Source organism: Myotis daubentonii, chromosome 2, assembly GCF_963259705.1.
Source record: "Myotis daubentonii chromosome 2, mMyoDau2.1, whole genome shotgun sequence".
NCBI lineage: Eukaryota > Metazoa > Chordata > Mammalia > Chiroptera > Vespertilionidae > Myotis > Myotis daubentonii.
In genome coordinates this window covers 80487642-80512334 of record NC_081841.1, presented here as the reverse complement: position 1 = coordinate 80512334, position 24693 = coordinate 80487642, and the positions used below count along the sequence as shown (strand labels likewise).

At 39.4% G+C, this 24693-nt stretch overlaps 1 protein-coding gene across 6 annotated transcripts in view; it reads right to left on the bottom strand.

Moving 5' to 3' along the window:
• METTL25 (methyltransferase like 25) overlaps nt 1-24693 on the bottom strand; it is a 112883-nt gene that overhangs the window by 85919 nt on the left and 2271 nt on the right. For 5 of the 6 annotated variants that reach the window (XR_009451271.1, XM_059683720.1, XM_059683719.1 and 2 more), the window contains exons 2-3: nt 7858-8022; nt 7245-7351 (exon numbers count right to left, since the gene is read on the bottom strand). Coding sequence is in view for 5 of the 6 variants with exons in the window: in XM_059683720.1 (XP_059539703.1) it covers nt 7245-7351; nt 7858-8022 (272 nt within the window). In the remaining variant the exon portion in view is untranslated. The remainder of the gene's footprint in view (nt 1-7244; nt 7352-7857; nt 8023-24693) is intronic. The other variant, XM_059683721.1, reaches the window with a different exon arrangement.

The following is a 24693-nucleotide window of genomic DNA, read 5'->3' as shown; positions in this document are numbered from 1 at the left end:
ATACCAAAAAAGCTAACACAGAAAGTGAATTTAGCAATGTGTCAGAATACAGGATCATTAGAAATTAATACTAAACCACTAGAATATATACAATACAGTAGCAATTATAAAATATTTGAATTAAAATAGCATAATATAATACCTAGTAATAAATGTAACAAAGGTTGTGTAAGATCCCTATATATTGAAAACTACAAAACATTGCAGAGAAAAAATTTAAAAGATTAAATAATGATATACCATATTGACAAAACATGAGACTCAATTTTAAGATGGCAATTTCCCAAACTGACATAGATTCAATGCCATCCTAAATTCCAGCAGATTTTTAAAAATAAATTGACAAACAGATATCACAATTTATATGGAAGGCACAGTTCCTAGAATAACCACAACACTTTTGAAAAAGAATAAGGTTGGAGGATTTACACAATTTTGGAATCAATATAAAACTAGAGTAATCAAAACAGTATAATGCTAGTATAAAAATAGACATATAAACCAATGAAAAAAATAGAGTTCAGAAACATACTAATACTAATATAGATAACTGATTTTTCAAAAAAACTGCTAAGGTAATTTGATGAAGACAAAAGTCTTTTCAACAAATGGTGCTGGTATAACTGGATGTCTGTATGAAAAAATGAACTTTGCTTATGTCATTCCAAAAACAAAATTAATTAAAAGTGGATCACACATCTAAATGTAATAGTAAAAACTAATAGCTTCTTAAAGAAAACATAAAAAAATCTTTGTGACATTAGGAGAGGCAAAGATTTCTTATGTAGAACATTAAAAGCATGAACTACAAATAATTGAAAAAATAAACCTCATTAAAAATGAAAACTTTTGCTATTTAAAATAGTTAAAAAGGAAAAGAACTACTGAATAGTGTATTTGCAAATCATTTATTTGACATATGGTTCATGTCCAGAATATATAAAGAACTCTTATAACTCAATAAGACAAGCAACCAATTAAAAATGGGCAAATAATTTGAACACACATTTCACAATATCCTATCTAATAAAGAGATAATATGCTAAATGACCCTCACACCATTACAAAGATGGCGGCACCCACAGCCAATAAGGAGGAAATATGCTAAGTGACTGCCATGCTCTCAAAGATGGCGGCACCCAGTACTCTTAGCACCATCAGGATGTGCCTGCCTCTGGAGTCCCCCAGTCCCCTCAGCCCCCCAGCCACCCAGGGCCGGCCCAAGGCACAGGCAAACCTCAGATGGCAGCTGCCCAGCTGACGCCCGAGGTGCAGGCAAGCCTCGTATTTCGGCTGCCCAGCCGCCCAGGTCCAGCCTGAGGTGCAGGCAAGCCTTGGATGGCGGCTGCCCAGGCTGCCCGAGGCTCAGGTAACCAGGGCCGGCCGAGGCTTGCGCTGCTGGCAGTGGCAACAGCAGAGGTATGATGGCGGCATCACTTTCCCCTGATCGCTGAGTCAACTCCCGCCCCTGAGGGCTCCCAGACTATGAGAGGGGGCAGGCCCGGCTGAGGGACCCCCCTCCAGTGCATGAATTTTCATGCACTGGGCTTCTAGTGTCATATAAACAGCCAATATTAAAAGATGCACAATATCACTAGGGAAATGCAAACTAAAATAATAATGAGAAATGCACAAATGTAAAATGGTACAGGCACTTTGGAAAACAGGGGTAGTTTAACATAAAGTTAAAACATACACTTACTATATAATCTACAAATCCCACTCTGGACTAATTATTCAAGAGAAATAAAAACATGTCCACACAGTCTTGTAAGTGAATAGTAATAGCAGCCAAATATAGGTAACAACTCAAATGGTCATGAACTGGTAAATGAAAAAACATTTATAAACATACTATGGTCTACTACCCAGCAAAAAAGAGAAACAAAGAGTAAATATAACAACACTGAGGATGTTAAAAAGCTATCTATGTCATAAAGATGTCAAACACAAAACATCATTTGTACAATGTTCTAGAACAGTCAAAACTATAAGCAAATCAGTACAGCGGGGCCTTGACTTACGAGTGTCCCGACTAACGAGGTTTTTGAATTACCAGCTGTCTCTTCCGCGATTTTTTGCATTGAGTTGACAGAGTAATTTGAGTTAACGAGCTCCTTAATGAGCTCCTTAACAAGCTCGGTCTCAGAACGAATTAAACTCGTGAGTCAAGGCCCCACTGTAGTTCCCTGAGAATAGAGGAAAAAATAACTTGCAAAAGGGCATGGAGGAAACTTTTTATCATGACAGAAATATTTTTTATTATGGTGATGGTTACACAACTGCATACAATTACCAAATTTATCAAACTGAACACCTAGAATTGAAGAATATATTAATTAAACTAAAAATGATAAAATAAGTAAAAAGTTACCAAGAATACTTTTATATTGCCATGCCTCTTCATAAGAAATAAATGGACAATTACAGAAATACTATCATAAGAAATTATTTAATATTATTACAACTATCTTTAATTCCTAACTAAAATCAATTAAACTCTGTCGTAAGTATGAACCACTCAAGGAAACATGCCTATATTTGTAGTAATGCATATCATTAATTAAATCCTCAAAAATTTCAGGGGTCTTGTAATTCAAGTATTTCATAGGTAAGACTCCAGTAAATAATGTCCCCTAAATAAGTAACTAGCTTACAAATACTTCCCTATACCAGTTTTTAATGTTAATCTCTGGGAAACACAGAAGCATAATATATCTTGACTTTAAGGAAGTATAATCTAATTGAAGTTACCATACCTATACTCATGAATATAAGAGCTGTACAGTAGAAACTCTATTAATCAATTCCCTTATATCTGAATCTTCAGAGAAAGCAAAACTTTCCTTTGATTCTATAAAACACACTCACTGATATCAATGACAAATTTAATGCTAGCAATCAGTGGTTGATGTAAACATCAGCATATTTGTTCCCACCAATTTAGATATTTTCTTACCAAGAGATAATTGAGTTTGTTTTCAAATATATATATATATATGCAATCGTCAGACCGGTAGCTATGATGCGCAATGACCAACAGGGGGCAGACACTCTGACCAGTAGCTATGACATGCACTGACCACCAGGGGGCAAACACTCAACACAGGAGCTGCTGAGCTGTGGTGACTTGGCACCTACGGTTCTCAGGTGACGCACCAGGAACCAGAGAGGAGGGAGCCCAATTCCAGGGTGCATCACCCGAGAACTGCCCTCTTGCAATCCAGGACCCCTTGGGGGATGTTGGAGAGCTGGTTTCGGCCTGATCCCCACAGGCCAGGTCACGGAACCCCACTGGTGCACGGATGCACCGGGCCTCTAGTATGTTTATAATAATTTCACTAGTAAATGAGGAAAATTCTGGCTACAAGTAACAGAACATCAAGTTTTGAACAATGAAGAAAATTCACTTCATTTTAGGAAATCTTTCAGTAGAAGAGCTGAACCATTCAGAGATTCAACGACATTCAACTTTAGAAAATATGTACCCCTACTTTCATGGCAGTGTTGTTTACAATAGCCAAGATATGGAAGTAACCCAAGTGCCTATCAACAAACAAGTGGATAAAAAAGCTATGATACATATATACAATGGAATGGTAAGTCAGTCATAAAAAAGAATGAAATCTTATTATTTGTGACAGCATGAATGGAACTAAAGTGTATTATACTAAGAGGAATAAATCAGAGAAAGACAAATACCATTATTTCACTTGCATGTAGAATTCAAAGAGCAAAATAAACTTTTGCTAGCTTATTTTTAATTCCTCTTGATGGCTGTAGAAACTCTTAGAATCATGTCTTCACAATATAATACCTAAAAACCTTTTCAGTAATGAGTAACTTTTCCTAGAAAATTTGTCAGCCTACATTTACATCTTATTGACCCAAGCTGACTTCTATCCCTTTCCAAACTGACTTAGTAACATATGCAGTGTTAGCAATAGAATGGAAAACTCTGTGCAATTAAAAGTTGTATAAGCCAGAAAACGTTTTGCCTCCACACTATCTGGTCTCAATTGCAAAATTTCCACCATCCTGATTTCCTACTCTTTACTCACAATAGTATTTTCCACCCTGGATCACCTTACAGGTTAGAAGACAGAGGAGACTCTAGTCCAATGCCTGCTGTGGCTGACCTTCCTAGTCTCCTAATTCTGTTTAGGATACTTCCTCACAAAAACATTGTTACACACAGTGGTCATTATACTTCAGATAGAAGAGTTATATTTTGTTGACTAACTTGAAGATCTAATTACCATTCTAAGCTAAAGGCTTTCAAATTTCAAATTTTAAATAAATTTATAACACCAATATGGAATTCTCTGATGAACTTCATAGTCATATATCCATCAGTTTACCTAATTTTTCCACTTGAGTGTCTAATAAGCATCTCAAACTTAACATGTTCCAAACTAAGTGCTTGATATTTTCTGTAAAACCTGCCTCTCCCCACATCTTCTCCATCACAGTTAATGAGAGCGCTCTAGGGCTACTAGTAAACGCAAGTGTTTCTGATTCTGAATTTCCATCGACCATCATTAAATCTGCATTTTAAAAGTAAAGTAGTACATACTTTACTTTTAAACTGAACTATTGTGAGAACCAAATATTGCTATTAAATGATTTAACACAAAGACCTTTTAAAAGTCTTTACTTTAGGAGATTTCATCCCTTAGGAACAATCTCCTTTGCTTTGAAAAAATTCCCTTAAAGCAGGTCTAACATGATATATTAAGCTATTTCAAAATTTTTTCCTGCTATTTAGAAATAAAATAAATCTGCTTTGTTACAGTTATTTATTATTATGCAATATTTCACATAAATAAAAGAATAAATAGTCAAAATGTAAAGTTATGAAGCACAATAAATACCCTTCTTCTTAGTTTTTGTGTTACAGTAGAGCAGGTTCGACACCAGAGATTTATTTGGGAGGTGAAAGAAGGGTAGGGAAATAGAGAAGAGAAAAAGAGAAAGGAAGGCAGCCCAATAAAAGGTGCATTATTAATCAAGATACTTTTAGGGCAACTTGGGTTTAATTGCACTGGGAAATTCTGAGAGCTAGTGTAGAAGGCAGACTCAGAATCATCCACCCGAAATGTCAGGGAGTTGATGTATTTGATATCAACTTGTACCGATCAGTGGTCCAAGGCTTGCCACAGAGAGGAATTAATTCCCAGAACCTGTATGCAAGCAGCGCCTTGTTTCAGCAGCCAGAGAAAACCCACAGGGAAAGAAATGCAGACATTCCCAGGTAGGGAGTAGGCTGGCACACCATGCAATGGGAAGGCCCAAGAGTATTAGGTTAGGTGTCCAACAGCACCGGCTATACCCACGAACCTATCAGCCATCCTAAAAACTACAACATTAGTATTTCTGCTGCCTTAATTGTGGATGGTTTTCCATCTATAACCCATTTCCCTGCTTCCCTACCAGAGGTAATTAACTATTCTCAAATTATTATGATTCCATTGCTTTTTTTCTTATAATTTTTTGCCTTAGGAATATACCATTATTTTTCTTTAGAGCTTCTAAAAATGGTACCATAAAATATGTGGCCTTCTGTAAATTGCTTATTTTTTCCTGCCGGGGTCCAACCCCAGCAGGTCCAGGGGTTCCCAAAGGCGTAGACGGAGTCGGCGAAGAAGGAAGGACATGGAGACAGTGTTCAGTTGATCAGCAGCCTAGCCAGGATCTCTAGCCAGGATCTCCAGCCAAGTTCTGGTCTGGATCTCCAGAGAGGTTCTGCTTCAGATCTCCAGCCAGGTTCAGTCACCAGGTTCTAGTCAGGTTCTCTTGCCATGTTCTATAGTCAGGTTCAGTCCAGGGTCTATTGCCATGTTCTCTCCAGCGAAGTTCTTCTGTCTCCAGGCTCCGTGTAGGTTCTGTCTTCTGAATTCTATCTCATGAGTTCTGTGTTCTAAGTTCTGAGTGTTTCTGTCTTGTTACAACTGTATTTATACCAGTTGATTCAATCCTATCAATCTCTATTACAAAGGTTAGGGCGTTTCTTATCTCCATTCCAGGGAGAAAAGATTATGTAGTTTAAGCATGATTGTTCGTAGTTAAAGGGATTAATTACCCGCCTGGCACTTAGTTGAGGAGTTTTATTCCCTCCCTAACTTCAGGGGAAAATCCCTACCTGGGGATTCAACCTTTCTCGGAGAGGTGACCTTGGTTAAAACACAGTGCCAAGAAGGTGAGCAAACATATTAAGAACCGTATGCCATATATGCCAGGTCCCTTGAAACAGCAAGGATGGACCGGCTCCCGGCATTTTCCCATTCAATTTTATGTTTCTAATATTCACCCATGTGATTCATATGGCAACAGTTTAAGTTTCACTGTGTACTTGCACCTTCTGGTCCAGATGAGCATCACTGCCATGGTGAGCCTGTTACTAATCCTGAAAGGTGTTGCTTAGGTATGATACACATAAGAAAAGATTAAAAATTATTGCTTAGCTCTTGTCTTGCTTCCCTCTACCCTTCAGAGCTACATTGTCACAAGTGGCTGTGCACACCTAGCCCACACTGTGATAACTTTCTAACCATCCTCAGGCTCTCCTCAAGTCTGGAAGAATCCATGGAAAAGATTCTAACACCTAATAAAAATTGAAGGAGGGAAAATTGTCCATTACCCCCATAGATGTTCTCATAGGGATAAGAAAAATAACTTACTATTTTTATAAGCCAGGGGGAAAAATAACTCACTATTTTTATAGGTCCAGGCAATCTTTGATTTTATTTTAACATCTGTTTTCAAAGATCTGTTACACAAAAGCGATTTCTCACAACAGGAATGCATTGTAATTCTGACAGTGTAAAAGAATCCAAGTTCTAAAATATAGTTTCTTTGTGTTACTATAATGAGGTAGGTGCCCCATATCACAGCTTGGCCAGGTACTGAGAACAATTTTGCAAAATGTCATCATCATAATACTGCCTAAAGTTGGAGTTATAACATGTCAAAGGGAATCATCTTTAACTTCTATCCACTCTGAAAAGAGTGAAATTTGTGGCAAAACATGCATAGTGATACCTTATTTTTAGTATAGATTTGTTATAATTGGAGTGTATTTGGGAAATGAAAACACATTTTTAAAGGCTCTGACATATCTCATGTAAGCTATTATTTAATGGCATTTTAAGGACTAGATAGTAATAGTAGAAAAAAGAATTTGAATGATACAAAAAAGAGAGGCAATAATCTTAACACCTGGAAATAAAGGGAAATACTCTTACCTGTTTTATCCCACAGTAATCAGCAACACTGCTGATCAGCTCTGACATTGCCTGAACTTCGTGAGATTTTTTCAAATTCATAAACTCATCTGGCTTCACATTGTCACCTGAGTAAAAATACAACAAAATTAAAACACTGCTATCAAAGAAACAAAAGTTAATAAGGACCATCAGTTGACATTCATGTTTTCTGTAAGTAACTATGAAAATAATATAAATCCTATTGTGGTATCTACTAGTATATAACAGATCTCTATAGGTTCAGCTCCTATGATTCAAATTTGAAATTAATAAAATAAATAAGACCGACAGAACATTATTAAAATGTTCCTTGATACATAAAACAATTAACTATAAAGAAAAAGACTGATAACTGAATTATCATATAGAAAAAAATGTGGAGATCCATAATGAAGTTGTTTAATATGTTGCATGAGAAGACCCACTTGGCATAAGCCTATGTGGGTTCACGATATAAGGTTGAACACTAAATTAAGACCATATTGAAAAGACATACATATATGAACAATATACTGCTTCTAAATGCCTAAAATCATACATTCACATACATGTACACACACACACACACACACACACACACACACACACCTACCAGTTTTCTCTTCTTTATTTCCTCGAAGGGCTACAAGCAATTGCTCAAAAGGAGTACATATTCCCAAGTTTTGTATAGAATAATATTTCGCAGCCAGAGCAAAGGCTTCCACACTAACTAGCTTCTGGGAAGTTTCACAAAATATTTTGGAAAAACCAGTAATACCTAAAAAATAAAAAAAAATAAAAAAGCCAGGAAATGTTAGCAATACTTAAATAAAAGCTAATTGTGTGAGATTAAAAAAAAATAAATGAAAAAAAACAGTGGATCTTTACAACAAATTACAATACTTTCATTTTAGTGTGAATTTTGCAATAACTTTAATGGTTCAATTATATTTGTTATTTAAACTGTTAGCTATTGTAGCACTCAGTTTTCTCCTAACACAGTACACAATTAATATATTTAAATTCCAAATTAAAATGTGGCCTTTTTTTGTTCCATGAGAAAAAAAAAAAGAAAAAGAAGTTTAAATCCTGCTAAACTATAATGTAGTCATGAAATTTATGAATGGTCCTGGCCGACCTACAAATGTGAATTTAAAGGTTAGTCCCCACAACACTGTCATTCCCTGTCCACACTGCATGTGGAATAATTCCAATATCCTCTGTGGTATAAATATTTCTGTAAAACAGTTCCTAAATAATTTAAGCCATGTAGAATTGTATGTGTGTGTGTGATGGTGGGGGGGGGGGGTGGGGGGGGTGGGGAGGAGGTATGTGTTCAGTGCACTGAACCCAATATGAGTTCTAAAACTACTGAGATGATGATCAGGTGAAAACAGTCCATTTTCTTCCCATGCGCAGTTGAAACCAGACACTCTGAGGTTACCGACAGTTTCCAAATGCTCACTCATTTAGAAGAGCCTTGGTGAACTGCTGTACTGCCTGCAACATCCAGTGGCCCATTCTGTGTGAGGATCACGCAGCTTGTTGAACTCAGGTGTGGCCACACCTCGCCCAGGGGAACTGTGTCATTTATAGACAGAAGTTTTGAGAGTATTAGAAGATTCACTGCACATCCTTTCCCCAGAACTGTAATAGCTGAAGGAAGGGTCAAGGTGGAACCTGCCTCAGCCTGAGTCCCCATGTAACTACAACAAAGACATCACTGCTTCAAACTACAACGGACATGCAGAATGAGAAAAGTAAACTTGTTTTTAGTCACTGAGATTCTAGGCTTATTACTGCAGCACAATATTACCTATTCTAATGAATATGCATAAACACACTGGTAGATTTACTTTGTATTTACTCAATCCCACTTTCCTATGGTCATTTTTAATACATGTTAATTTATTAACGAAAGGTTAAAAAAGGCATTCAAATGTGTCTATAGTGGTTCAAAGAAACTCTTTGAATGAAAAAGTCCAATGAAGTCCATTTACTGAAAATTATTATTATTATTTTTAAATATATTTTATTGATTTTTTACAGAGAGGAAGGGAAAGAGATAGAGAGCTAGAAACATCGATGAGAGAGAAACATCGATCAGCTGCCTCCTGCACATCTCCCACTGGGGATGTGCCCGCAACCCAGGTACATGCCCTTGACCGGAATCGAACCTGGGACCCCTCAGTCCGCAGGCTGACGCTCTATCCACTGAGCCAAACCGGTTTCGGCTGAAAATTATTTTTAATAATTCAAAAAAGCCACACATCCAGTGGTTAAATTAAGTATTTAAAAACTTCTGGTTATAAAAGCATGTGCAATCCAGGGAACAACTTTGGTCCTAGCAGAAAAACCATACTACATATTATGAAGTCTATTCTATGATAGCTGATCCTCCATAGTTCCTTATAAAATTATATAAATCCACTTACACACAAAGAATGATGTTCCTTAACAAAAATTAAAAGCAAGAAAATTGAAGGTTTGCAGAATTCAAAACAAAAACTGTATGCTTAAGATAGTATCTTTTTATTTTTTGTTACTTATTTTTTTAAAGAGTTTTTAAAATATATATTTTGATTGATTTCAGAGAGGAAGGGAGAGGGAAAGAGAGATAGAAACATCAATGATGAGAGAGAATCACTGATCAGCTGCCTCCTGCACACCCCCGATTGGGGATCAATCCCGCAACCTAGGCATGCGCCCTGACTGGGAATCGAACTGTGACCTCCTGGCTCATAGGTCAACGCTCAACCCCTGAGTCACACCGGCAGGGTAAGATAGTATCTTTTTAAAGTTATTATCTACTAAGTTGTTGGTGGTAACATTTACCAATTTAATTAATAAAAATAAAATTGGCAGAGATATATAACTTCCATTTCTGAATCAATTAAGTGGGAATTTAAACTGTAAAATTACTATAGTGATTTATTTAACATATATTTTGTATATGATATAAAGTTCTTTGGACATTTTACAAACTGAAATTACCAATGCAGCCAAAAGTAATAAAATCTACATCAAAATATTTAGGCATGATACAGAGGGGAAAACTCAGTCAACTATTAAGTGAGACTCTCAGGTTTAAGGGCCGTCTCAACATCCCCAAGTTCCAGGGCAGCAATTTCTTAGAGTGTGATAGAATAAGAGTATTAAATCTCAAAGTGCAGAGGGACTATTATAGTAGTCAGTTATTGGACAATGTTGCCAACAGAAAGAAATGTGATGTTTCTGTTGGAAGAGTAAAGGTTCAAATCAACTTAACTATCCTACTCAGAATACTTGAAAAAATTCCAATTCAAGCTTAATTAAATGTTGTTAATTTGCTTTTAATTATAGGCCTCCCAGTAATTCAGAATTTTGGAGATCTAAATTACAAAGATATTATCTTTTCAATAATGTTTACTTTATAAAAAGAATAGTGTTTTTATTCAATCCATCAGTTTAGGTTACTAAGAGTGACACCAGTTTAGTCCGAAAAATCTAGAACTCAATGAAAAAATATTTTTGAATTAGAGAAATATATATAGATTCTGTACTTTCTTTGTTTTCAAGTAATCAGCCTGTAATTTCTACAGAGAGAGGAGAGAGGAGAGAGAGAGAGGAGAGAGAAAGAGAGAAAGAGAGAGAGAGAGAGAGAGAGAGAGAGAGAGAGAGAGAGAGAGAGAGGTGTGTGTCAATATTCTTGTCATTACTTCCATCTCTGAAACAGTATGTGAGCAAAACTATACGGAGTGGTAACAGTGTAGATATTCCTCATATGCTTCTCTAGGTAATTGTATAATGAGTTTGGGTTTGACAGCTAGCAACACAGAATCCACAGCGCTACTGAATCTACATTTAGTTAATTCTTAATTAGTTAATGTTTTTACACAAGGAAAGCTTTGTTTTCAAATTTGGTGCCCACTGCACCTGCATATTATGTGGCTTGATTATTGTGCCAACATCTCCCTCTAGTGGACGTACGTGTTTTGCTTTATTACATGCATTGGCTTTATTAGTTTTTATACACCCTGTATCACTGTTCCACAGAGGTTTCTTATAAGATAGGTTAATAGGGCATGAGGAAGCAAGGGGAGCAAACAGGCAGGGAAGTTATTGTCTACAATATGAGATCAGGAAATCTCTAAGTACTGTTTTTTTAACAGCAGAGATCAATGTAGTATAAGGAAAGACAGAAAAGTTATATATACACGTTGGATTATAAAAATGTTAAGGTAAAGCCCTAGCCAATTTAGCTCAGTGGACAGAGTATCGGCCTGCGGACTGAAGGGTCCTAGGTTCGATTCTGGTCAAGGGCATATGCGCAGGTTGGAGACTCAATCCCCAGTGGGGGGTGTGCAGGAGGCAGTCGATCAATGATTCTCTCTCATCATTGATGTATCTATCTCTCTCTCCCTTTCCCTTCCTCTTTGAAATCAATAAAAAATATGTAAGGGAAAGAAATGAATAATAATGTTTCAAAATTAAAAATAAAATAGAATCAATGAATATATAATATTTATATTTAATAAATAAAAAATGTAAAAACTAAATGTGTTCTTTTACTTGAATACTACCTAGCACTTTAAGGAAGTCAGAGTGCTATTAGGATACACGAAAACTCATTACTATTACTGCTTTATTGCTAACATTTATTACACATATACTATATGTCAGGCACCATGCTAAACAGCTTACATTAAATGGAATAGTCTGATAAGCTGGCTACATAGTGCTATTATTCCCATTTATAGAGGAAGATATTGAGACTTAGAGAGGCTGCAATGTATCCAGGTTCACAGAAACACGAAGTGGCAAGGTGTGAACTAAGGCAGTGTTCAACCTTGCTTTTAATTCCCACATTTAATCAGCATGCCATAACAGTAAGTCCACTGGACAACAAGTGAAATCAGGCAAAAGAGCAGTTAAGAAAAGTGCTAGACAGATTGGAATGTCAGAATCAGGTCTAGCAAGAATTGCCTCTGGCACAGATCAATACATGTAATATCTTAAGCTAGTTCATACTCACTTTGTTTATTTTCTTTTTTTTAAAACATATTTTATTGATTTTTTACAGAGAGGAAAGGAGAGAGACAGAGAGTTAGAAACATCGATGAGAGAGAAACATCGATCAGCTGCCTCCTGCACATCTCCCACTGGGGATGTGCCCGCAACCCAAGTACATGCCCTCGACCGGAATCGAACCTGGGACCTTTCAGTCCGCAGGCCGATGCTCTATCCACTGAGCCAAACCGGTTTCGGCTGTTTATTAATTCTTTCACTTTCTTTACTCCCCTCAACACCTCCCTCTTTACCAGAAGCGGTCTTAAGGCTTCAAGAAATTAAAAAAGTAATTTCTACATTTAAAACAACTGATAAGTCTCTGAAAAGGAAATAAAAGTTTTTATTAAGGTTTTGTTGTGGTATCTATTTCTAGAAACAAGACAATGGTACTGCTTCGTGTCCAGTTGAAAAGCAACATACCTTGCATGTAGCAGGTACTCAGATAACAGGAAATAAATGGATGGATGAATGAAAACAATTCCTCAGTACATTTATTACTGTAGTATCACCAGGTACTCTGGGCAGAATGAATTCTCAGATTCTGTGGTGGCAGTGATTACTGAGGCCACTAGGAGGACTTCACTAGCTGAGCCTGTGAGAGCAGCATGAAACCTCACCTCAGCCCTAACGTTTATAATTGCAAAGTGAAGAAAAGAGTGATTTAGGAAATTTAGAATGTGATGAAATATAAAATGCAACTGTGTATTAATTCTGGGCTTTAACTGTGTTACAAGGGATTAGGGCAAAGGTTACTACTGCTATTATAACACAGACTAGAACAGTCCCATGCCCAGAATTTCAAGAAGAAATCAGTAGTGCCCTCTTAACAATCTTCATAAGGACATGAAAATGTTCTGTATTCATCCTATATAATAAAAGCCTAATATGCAAACAGACCGAACGGCAGAAAGAACAGTCACTATGACTCATACTGACCACCAGAAGGCAGACGTCAATCCTGGTGAGTGCAGCAGTGGTGGCGGGAGCCTCTCTTGCCTCCACGGCAGTGCTAAGGATGTCCGACTGACAGCTTAGGCCCGCACCCCCTAAGCCGTCAGTCAGACATCCCCGAGGGCTCCCAGACTTCGAGAAGGCTGGGCTGGGCTGAGGGACTCCACCCCCTACCCCCCGAGTGCACGAATTCATGCACCGGGCCTCTAGTTTCTACATAAATACCCTACAGATATTTGCAATTCAAAAAGTTCAAAACTGAACAAACATTCTCATATTCGCCAAACCTTTCCTTTCTCCTGTTTCCTATCTAATTAACAGTGTTATGCCTCACCCAGTGCTGAAGCTGAAAATCTGGGGACCCCCCGGCCGCCACTATCACACTGTGGTTTAAACTCCATTAACTCTCACCAGTGCCACAGCAATAGCTTCATAGGTGGTATTTTTCCTTACTGATAAAACTACGATAGAACAATGCTCAGTAAGTGTTGGCTGAGTTGAATTATGTTTTCTAGAATGGAAATTTACTTACTAGTATATGCAATGCAAATTTAATAACATAGTTTAAGGCTTTGGCTTCTGTTGACTTGATGCTTCAGTCCTATATACTTGCTTAGGAGACTTGAATGCAAAGTTAAAGTCTGACTTGTTAAACTATGAAAATATAGATGGGATGTATTAAATTTTATGAGTGCTTTAATATACCTATAATTCTATCATTTATGTAAGAAAGAAAACAGAATATATACTGTTGCTTTTTAAGATAAATCAATTTATATCATCCAATTATGTGCTAAAAAACTTTGCCAATGCTACTTGAGTGTAATTTATGGTTGCATACAAAACGAAAAAATATGTTATTTCCACATGAAAACCTCTTAGAAAGAATAAGATATTACTAACAAAGAATTGACATGCATGTCCTTATTGTGCCAATATTAACATGAGAATGGATGTATAAAGCACGTGTAAGCATTGAGAAGCATTATTAACATTTAACTGTTACTTACAAAAATAAAATTAAATATAAAAATAGGAAAAACCTAACCACAGTATTTTAACTTTAACAGATCTTTTCTATAGTTTAATTTGAAGGAAAAGAAAAAAAACATACAAAACTCCCAGCAATTTATAAGTTTTGATTTGGTAAATGAAAAATAAACTTCATTAAAATAAACAAGTGAGCCCTGGTAGGGTAGCTCGGTTGGTTAGAGCGTCATCCTGATACATCAAGGCTTGATCCCCAGTCAGGGCACATACAAGAATCAACCAATCTTATCTAATAAAAGAGAAACATGGTAATTAACGTGCGACCGCTACCCTTCCCATTGGCTAATCAGGGCGATATGCAAATTAACTGCCAGCCAAGATGGTGGCCAGCAGCCAGGCAGCTAGAAGCGAAAATGAGGCTTGCTTGCTTCAGTGACGGAGGACACCAACGTTCCTGCCTACCTTGCCGGCATCTGAGCTTGCAGTTTGAAAAATTGTTACAAATATAGAAGCTAAACAAAACCCCAGAAACCTGCTTTCAGCCAGCCGGGATCTCAGAGCTGGAGTCGATACAGTGTTTCGATTATAGAACCCAAACAAACCAGATACCTGCTTTCAGCAGCAGAGGCCTCAGAGCTGGAGCCAGAGCTAAAGCTGGCCCAGAATAAAAACATAAGAAGAAAAAAAGGAGCAGCTGGGAGCTTCAGTCAACCGCTAGCCTGAAAACAGCCCTCAGTCCCTCACCCAGACTGGCCAAGCACCCCAGTGGGGACCCCCCACCTTGAAGGGTGTGTGACCAGCTGCAAACAGCCATCATCCCCTCATCCAGGCTGGCCAGGCACCCCAGTGGGGACCCCCACCCTGAAGGGTGTGTACCAGCTGCAAACAGCCATCATCCCCTCACCCAGGCTGGCCAGGCACCCCAGTGGGGACCCCCACCCTCATCCAGGACACCCTTCAGGGCAAACCAGACAGCCCCACCCATGCACCAGGCCTCTATCCTATATAGTAAAAGGGTAATATGCCTCCCAGCACCGGGATCAGCGGAGCCGAGAGGCCTCCCAGCACTGGGATCAGCGTGACAGGGGGCAGCACCCAAACCCCCTGATCGCCCTGCAGCTCTGTGTGTGACAGGGGGTGGGGCCACAACCTCCCTATCCACCCTGCTCTGTTCGTGACAAGGGAAGGAGCCCCAACCTCCTGATCAGCCCTGCTCTGTGCCTGGTACGGGGGAGCTCCCCAACCCCCTGATCGCCCTGCGGCTCTGTGTGTGATGGTGCGGCGCCCCAAACCCCTGATTGGCCCTGCTCTGTGTGTGACAGGGTGCGGCGCCCCAACCACCACCCCCCCGCCCCACGGGCCCTGCTCTGTGTGTGACAGGGTAGAGCCATAACCTCCCCATCGGCCCTGCCCTGAGTGTGGCAGTGGCGGCGCCCCAACCCCGATCAGCCCTGCTCTGTGGGTGATAGAGGGCGGCGCCCCAACCCCCTGATCCGCACTGCTCTGTGTGTGACAGGGGGCGGTGTGCCAACTCCCCTATCAGCCCTACTCTGTGAGTGACAGGGGGGAGCTCTTCAACCCCCTGATGGGCCCTGCTCTGTGCGTGACAGGGTAAGGAGCCCCAACACCCCTGATGGGCCCTGCTCTGTGCATGACAGGGGGCAGCGCCCCAACCCCCTGATTGGCCCTGCTCTGTGCGTGACAGGGGGCAGCGCCCCAACCCCCTGATTGGCCCTGCTCTGTGCATGACAGGGGGCAGCGCCCCACCCCGTGATTGGCCCTGCTCTGTGCGTGACAGGGGGCATCGCCCCAACCCCCTGATTGACCCTGCTCTGTGTGTGACAGGGGGCAGCGCCCCAAGTCCCTGATTGGCCCTGCTCTGTGCGTGACAGGGGGTGGCGCCGCAACCTCCCCATCGACCCTGCCTTGAGTGTGACAGGGGACGGTGCCCCAAACCCCCAATCAGCCCTACCCTGAGCGTGACTGAGGGTGGCATCGCAACCTCCCAATCTACCCTGCTCTGTGCATGACAGGGGCGGCGCCCCAACTCCCCAATAGGCCCTGCTCTGAGCCCGACCAGGGGCTGCACCTAGGGATTGGGCCTGCTCTCTGCCACCCGGGAGCAGGCCTAAGCCAGCAGGGCGTTATCTCCCGAGGGGTCCCAGACTGCGAGAGGGCACAGGCCAGTCTGAGGGACCCCCCTACCCCCCCGAGTGCACAAATTTTTGTGCACTGGGCCTCTAGTGAATGTATAAATAATTGGAACAACAATTTGATGTCTCTGTCTCTCTCTCTCTCTCTAAAAATCAATTTTTAAAAAGGAAACAATTCAGAGGCGCCCACTATGTACAACATAATAACTGAACCTGAATAAAGTTAATTTGTTACAATTTGTGATTCATCGATGGGACATTGTGTCTTATCATTTACAAAGTATTTCAACAACAAGTGTTCAAAGTGTGGATCCTAATTCCAAGGGGATCAGCACTACCCAGTTGTAATTTTATTGAGATGCCACATGGGATGTGCTTACTCAGGTCTTTGCACTTGTTTTTAACTCTGTCTGAGACCATCTTCTATCAGATATTTTTATTGCTGACTTTCTCACTTCCTTCAGGTCTTTGCTCAAATGTTACCATTTCAGTGAAAACTTCTCTGACAATCCTATTTTTAAAACTGCACCCCACTCAACTCATTACTCTCTGATTCTTTATTAATTTTTATAGCACTTACATCATCTGACATTGCAAGTAAAATCCAAGAGAACACAGATTTTTATTTACTGCCATATTTCTAGAACCTAGAATAATGCCTGGCACTTGGTTAAGTTCTCAATGAATGAACAAAGGAATGAGCAAAAACTAGTTTTGAGTCTGGCCAGTGTGGCTCAATGGCTGAATGTCCAACTATGAACCAGAGGTCACAGTTAGATTCCCAGTCAGGGCACATGCCTGGGTTGCTGGCTAGATCCCAAATAGGAAACATTGCGGGAGGCAGGCAATCAATGATTCTCTCTCATCATTGATATTTCTATCCCTCTCTTCCTTCCTCTCTCTGAAATCAATACAAAAACAAAAACAAGAAACAAACATGTTTAAAAAAAAAAAAAAGAACTAGGTCTGAATTCTGGTTCTCAGACTATCTCTGTGTGGCCGTGAACTATTCATTTGTTCTAACACTTGATTTATCTATAAAACTAGAGGCCCGGTGCACGAATTCATGCACCAGTGGGGTCCCTCAGCCTGGCCTGCAGGAACGGGCCGAAACCAGCTCTGATATCCCCCGAGGGGTCCCAGATTGCGAGAGGGTGCAGGCGAGGCCGAGGGACCCCACTGGTGCACCATCTGGGCTACGGAGGGATGCGGGAGGTTGGCCAGCCAGGGAGTGCCGGGAGCTGGTCCATCCTTGCTGTTTCAAGGGACCTGGCATATATGGCATACTGTTCTTAATATGTTTGCTCACCTTCTTGGCACTGTGTTTTAACCAAGGTCACCTCTCCGAGAAAGGTTGAATCCCCAGGTAGGGATTTTCCCCTGAAGTTAGGGAGGGAATAAAACCCCTCAACTAAGTGCCAGGCGGGTAATTAATCACTTTAACTATGAACAATCATGGTTAAGCTACATAATCTTTACTCCCTGGAATGGAGATAAGAAACGCCCTAACCTTTGTAATAGAGATTGATAGGATTGAATCAACTGGTATAAATACAGATGTAACAAGACAGCAAGACACAGAACTTAGGAGACAGAACTTAGAAGACAGAATTCAGAAGACAGAACCTACGCGGAACCTGGAGATGGAGGAGCTTCGATGGAGAGAACATGGCAAGGGATCCTGAACTGAACCTGACTGCAGAGGTTGGCAAGAGAGCCTGACTAGAACCTGGTGACTGAACCTGGCTGGAGAACCTAGCAAGAGAACACGGACACAGAACCTCTCTGGAGATCCAGACCAGAACTTGGCTGGAGATCCTGGCTAGGCTGCTGATCAACTGAACACTGTCTCCGTGTCCTTCCTTCTTCGCCGACTCCGTCCACACCTTTGGGGACCCCTGGACCCGCTGGGGCTGGACCCCGGCAAGGGAGGAACCACGGGAGGGCTTCAGGGAATGTCCGGCCCGTCTTGCTCAGTCCTGATCAGCTGAACCCCAGCAGCAAGCTAACATACCAGTCAGAGCATCTGCCCCCTGGTGATCAGTGCACATCATAGCTAGTGGTTGAGCAGCCTTAGCATATCATTAGCATATTATGCTTCAATTGGTTGAACAGATGACGAGATGACTGGACACTTAGCATATTAGGCTTTTATTATATAAGAAGATATAGGATAATCAAAAGTTTCTATTTTCAGAAGATAATAAAAACCAAGTAATAGATTTCTAGAAATTCAACAACTTCAAAACTCAATTTAATAAATGAAATAAAAAGTTAATTGAAATTTAATAAATCAATGTGATTGTTAGCAAATAAATAAATTCCAGATTGCAATACTTCAAAAATTGATGTTATAATTGTAAAGGCTATTTTTAAAAATGAATGCATTTCAGTGCATTAAGTGCTCTAAAATCAATCTCTTGTTCTTCTCTTGTTCCTACCACAGACATTTCCTTTCTTACTTCAACTGTCAACCCCACTGTAGTCTCTACTCCCCACGGTGCCTCAACAAATGCCAGTATTTTAGGAACTAACTCTGCCATTTATCTTTTACTGAGAAGACCAGTATTTCCAGACCTACACTTCCAGGCTTTCAAGAATAAAAGAGATTTTTCAGATTTTTATTATTGAGGCAAGACACATAAAAGACTTTTTGTCCCAGGTAAACTGTAATTGTAATTATATTACTAAAGAGGGATTTTGAGAGAGTGAAATTGTCACAACTTTCCCTTAAAATTGTACTTTTTGTGCATTTTATTAACTTGAGTTTAATTTCTTCTGTTATTCTTATTCTAAACTCCATTATTTACATTTCAACATTAATATAAAATACATGCATGTCTAGTCTACTGTCTCATAAATTCAGTTATAACATTTGCCAAGTAAAGAAACATGCAAAAGGAATTTGCGTTAAATATATATTTTTCTCTATCTAGTTCCTACTGTATCTCCAGCAGATCTTGTTCTCTACTTGCTTAATATTAGTAATGTACATAATTCATAAAAATCAAATCAATTTTATTCTTTGGTGGCTGCTATACAGAGAATAAATATAAAATGTTAGCCTAAAAAAACATTGATAATGCTATACTACTCCCTCATATTCCCTCTCTTCAATTCTAGTTGGAGACACATTTTAAAAATTGAGAACTGACATCAAATTATTCCAGCCACCTACCTCCCTGATTAAAGTTTATCTAGAGTTCGATCATGTAAGAAGTTCAATCCTTTAACTTGGCTGACTCAATAACAACCTGTCATAGGCTTTTCATCCCAAGATCCCAGTTGATCCAGGCCCTCAACATGATTTCGACTTCAACGGTAGGGATTATTAAGGTATGGAGATTGAAAACTTTAAATCATTATATTTCCATAGGCTTTGAGCACCAGAAGCAACCCTAGATATCTTTTCGCCAAATGATCCATCACTATTTTCATTCTTATTGAAAATGTGAAGCAAACCCCCGAATTCATTTTCAAGGGGTACAAGGAAACTGACTGAAGACCACAAACCAAGAGCCACAGTCTTTTTGGGGCAGGGAGATTATTTCAGTTTGTGAAGTTAGGGAGGGGAAGAGGATACACCCAGTAAAGGGAGCTATACAACTAATAGTCAGATTTTTAATTTTTTTTCCAAGAGAAGCTGTGAACCCAGATTTGTGTGTGAATTTTGAAATGCTTCCTAAAATATTAAAAAATGTAAACACTTGCTGGTCATGCAAGATATGTTTATAAACCATGTGAGACTGGGGTTGGCTATTTTCCCGTCAGCTATTGATGAACACCCTAGGCCAGTGTTCTCAACCTTCTGGCCCTTTAAATGCAGTTCCTCATGTTGTGACCCAACCATAAAACTATTTTCGCTGCTACTTCATAACTGTAATGTTGCTGCTGTTATGAATCGTCATGTAAATATCTGATATGCAGGATGGTCTTAGGCGACCCCTATGAAAGGGTTGTTCGACCGCCAAAGGGGTCGAGACCCACAGGTTGAGAACCGCTGCCCTAGGCAGTTACTTCTTAAATGAGAAAACTGAGGCCTACAGCTAAATGTCCTGTGCAAGATATGCAGCTGATCAGAGTTAGAGATGGGAAGAAGCAGGTCTCTGACTCTGGGCTTCTGCCTCTACCTGAGGAGAGCAGAATATAAAGACGGTGACTAACATTTATTATGCTGACTCACTTATATGAGTAGGTTTTAACATCTATCTCATTTACTTTTATACAACATAATCAGGCCAGAATTGATTCCTATTTTTTTAAAAAAAAACAACAACAACTGAGGCTCAAAAGCTTAACTAATTTCCACAAGAGTAGATAGCACTAAACATCTGAAGGATTCAAATCTATACATGATAACCACAAGACGTATGTCACTTATATGCTGCCTCCTGTTTGCTTTCATTAATAGTGGGAGGTTCCAGGTAGAGAGGTGATAGTAAATAAGGGCAGAAGGTAAAGAACTTTACTTTGTACAAAATGGAGACCTATATGGTGGTTTTTGAGCAGAGGAATGACAAGATCAGAGCTATGATTTTGAAAGACAACTGGAGATCAGTTTGAATGAAAAAGCAATTGAAAAATAGGGTCTGGAGGCAAGAATAAGAGCTCTGAGTTATTGCTAAAATTCTGTTGCAAAATTAAGAAAGGAGGGGCCGAACTATTTGTTGTGGAAATAAGAAGCAGCAGATCCAAGAGAAATGGAGGAAGAAATAAGCCTGAGTAACAGGAAGGATGTTAATACCATTTATAGAGGAGTCACTGAGGTAATGAGATGAGAAAAATAAAAGAAACATAAACACTAGTAGTCATGAAGCCATGTAGGCAAGTTTTTTTTCTTTCTTTATAAATCAGGGAAGAAATCTAAATTATGAGAAATCATGAAGCTAGATTACTATAACTGCAAGCTTCCAGTGAAATGTTAATGATGTGACATAATTTAAACAAACAACAATATAAATGGATATCTAAACAAATAGTAGGTATTCAAATTTATTCTGATTGGCTAAACAAAAGTATCATTTAAGTAGAATGAAGGGGGGAAATGCCATAGATTAGAGTACTCTCCATGAATTTTGTTTTACTGAACTTTTTAATGATTCTTGTTGTGGTATGATCTTATTTCCTGAAAAGACCCAAAAAACTAAAAAAGGAAAAAATAGAGTTCAGGATAAATTACACGAGGAAAGTGAATGAATAAAGGTTAAATACAACAGAGCAAAACAGATGTCACTAATTCTTTCTCTATTCTCCCTTTCTATTTCCAACATGCTTTCTGGCTCCATGTATTCCAAATTACAGGTGAGTGCCATTTCAATACACCACAGTCACCACCATCACCACAACCAACAAAAACTACCAAGGATGGCCAAAAAGAAATTTAATCTATTAAATGAAAGAAAAACAATGTAAGAGAAAGCTCCACAAAGTAATAATCTATCATGGGCATATACTTTCTGTATTGTTCAGTTAAAATATAGTAAATTAATTATACAGATGCTTACCAAAAGGAACCTGGCCACAGTTTATCATTGTTATCTAGTAGAGAAATCGCCTGACCTCTTCGAGCTGCCATTCCCCGAAGTCTCCTTGGACTATTTTAATCGCCTCTATCTATCTTGTTTTCTTGCTTCCTGCCTTACCTTCAATAGCCTTTGCTCCACACAGAAGTCAAAGTCATCCCTTTGAAACATAAATCACCTATCACACTACCACACAAAATCCTTAAAGAGCTTTCCATGCTACTCAGAGTAAAAGCCAAGCCCTCAGTATGGCCCACACTTCCTACATGAAGTTGCCCCAGCTCACCTCTCAAACCTCATCTCTTACCAGTCTAACCTGACAGCTCTGCTGTGTTTCCAGCATACCCAGCATGCCCCAGCTTGGGCACCTGCTCTTCACTAGGGCCAAAACTCTTCCTTCAGACAACTGCATGACTGTCTCTCTCACTTTCTTCAAGTCTCTGTTCAAATTCTGTCTTGACGGATTAGACTTCCTGATCATGACCACTGTACCTAAAGTAGCATTTCTCTCCACCTCACCATCATCTTTCACTTCCCCATGCCTGTCATGCTTTTCTTCACTATATCTACTGCTACCTGGTATTACGTACAGAGTTTACTACGTATCTACCCTCACTAAACATCAGCTCCAAGTGGACAGGGACTTTGTTGTGTTCAACACCATAATTGTAGGGCCTAGAACAGGACCTGGCAGGTAGATGGTGCTCATTAAACATTAGTCAAATACATGAATGGATTAAGTGCTGCTATCTGTTAGGCATATTCTCAACCCTTTCTATCTATTAACTCATTTAACTTTCATAGTACTCCATCAAGTACCTATTATCCCCATTTTACAGATGAGGAACTGAGGCACAGAGAATTAAAGCCCAAGTTAACAAAGCTAGTAAGTTTGGGATCCAGGACTTGAATCCAGGTAGTGTCTGCAAAGCCTATTGAACTGTTGCTCAGGCTGTCACAGACTAGGTGGCTTAAACAACCAATATATTTTCTTCCTCACAGTTCTGGAACCTGAAAGTCCAAGATCAAAATGCTGCCAGAGTAGATTTCTGGTGAAGCCTCTTTTCTTGGCTTTTAGATGGCTGCCTTCTCCCTATATCCTCACATAGTTTTTGCCAGTGTATGCCCTCCTGGTGTCTCGTCCTCTTCCTATTGGATTCACCCACATGACCTCATTAAACATTAATTACCTCCTTAAGGGCCCATCTTCAAGTGCAGTCACACTGGTGATTAGAGCTTCAACATACAAATTTTGAAAGGACACAATTCAATCTATAACACCCATAATTTATGTCTTTGAAATATAGCTATTTTAAACATCTTCCTTTTTTATTTTGAAGAATCAAGTTGGTTTTTTGTTTGTTTGTTTGTTTGTTTGTTTGTTTGTTTGCTAGGTCTTTTTTAGTTGAACAGAGGAGAAGAAACTTTCAGGACTCTGCCTGGGCCCAAAGATCACCTGGCAAGATCTACTGAAATGGCTACACTAAGGATTTTCAGAAACAACTTGTTCTCATAAAACACCAAATGATTGTGCCAAACATCTGTTAGTGTACTTCCATACACCGTGCATTAACGCGTTGCAGCTCTGGGAATTGTGTTTATTTGTAACTCCTCATACAAAACCGGCAGAAAACCATACTTCTTGTGAGTCCCTGATGGAAATCTGTTCCAGCCTCCTTGCTGCTCCTCAAACAACCACTCAGGCTCCCACCCCAGGGCCTTTGTGCTCCCTGCTCTCATTATCCGGAGTGCTTTCCCTCCAGGTAGCTTCATGACTCATTGTTTCCCTTATTTAGATTTTTTCCCAGTGTCATCTCCATGAGGTCTTGCTGAAACAATCTATTTAAAATTGCAAACATACTTTCCTCCTGCACTTACCCTTACCTACTCTCTCTACTTAATTTTTCTCTGTGGCACTTTTTTTGAGGATTCCGGGGGAGGGGTCTAACTCTTCCCTCTAGAATGCAGGCGAGATGAAGGTGAGGATTTTTGTTTGTTTTCTTTCCTGCTATTTCCCTAGCTCCCAGATAGTGCTGGCCCTCAGTAGACACTCATTGCTGAATGAATGAACTTCTCCAAGGTCACACAGCTGGTAAGAGGTAGAACTGGAGTTTGAGCCCTATCAGACACAAAAGTCTAAAATTTTAACTGTTAAGTTATACTGTTCATAGGAGCTAACAATTCATAAGTACAAATCTGGTCAAAGGATTCCACCGCTCTTCTCTGACACAAACGAACAACAGACTGCAAATAGGAATGGAGAAAATGCCCATCTTCAAACAATCTCCACAGAAACAGAAATTAATATTCTTTGCAAGCATAAATTGTAAAAATTCATTCTTTTTAACACTATAGGCAACTGACCATCTGTAAAAATTAAATATTTTGTTTCCAGGGCCAAAGACGTTTCAAAGGTGAACAACTGAGTCCAGATTCCATTTTTTGTTGGATAGATACAAAATTGATTGTAAGGTTTTCCCAAAAGATGTTAGAATTTTATCCCTAGCCTAAATAAGTGGTGTCATTTATTCATTCATTTACTTACTTGCCAAATATTTACTAACCACCTAATCTGATCAGGCATTGTTCCAGGCAATAAGTATACAGCAGTCAACAAAATAATTCTTCCATCTTTGAAAGGGGAAACAATAAAAACATAGCTAAAATTAAGAGTATTAGTTTTAATAACAATGGCCTTTGGAATTCATCCCTAAATAATTCAGAGTATAATTTTATCATGGTGGCAAAGAGCTCAGACTCTGGAGTCAGAAGTTTGAACCCCAT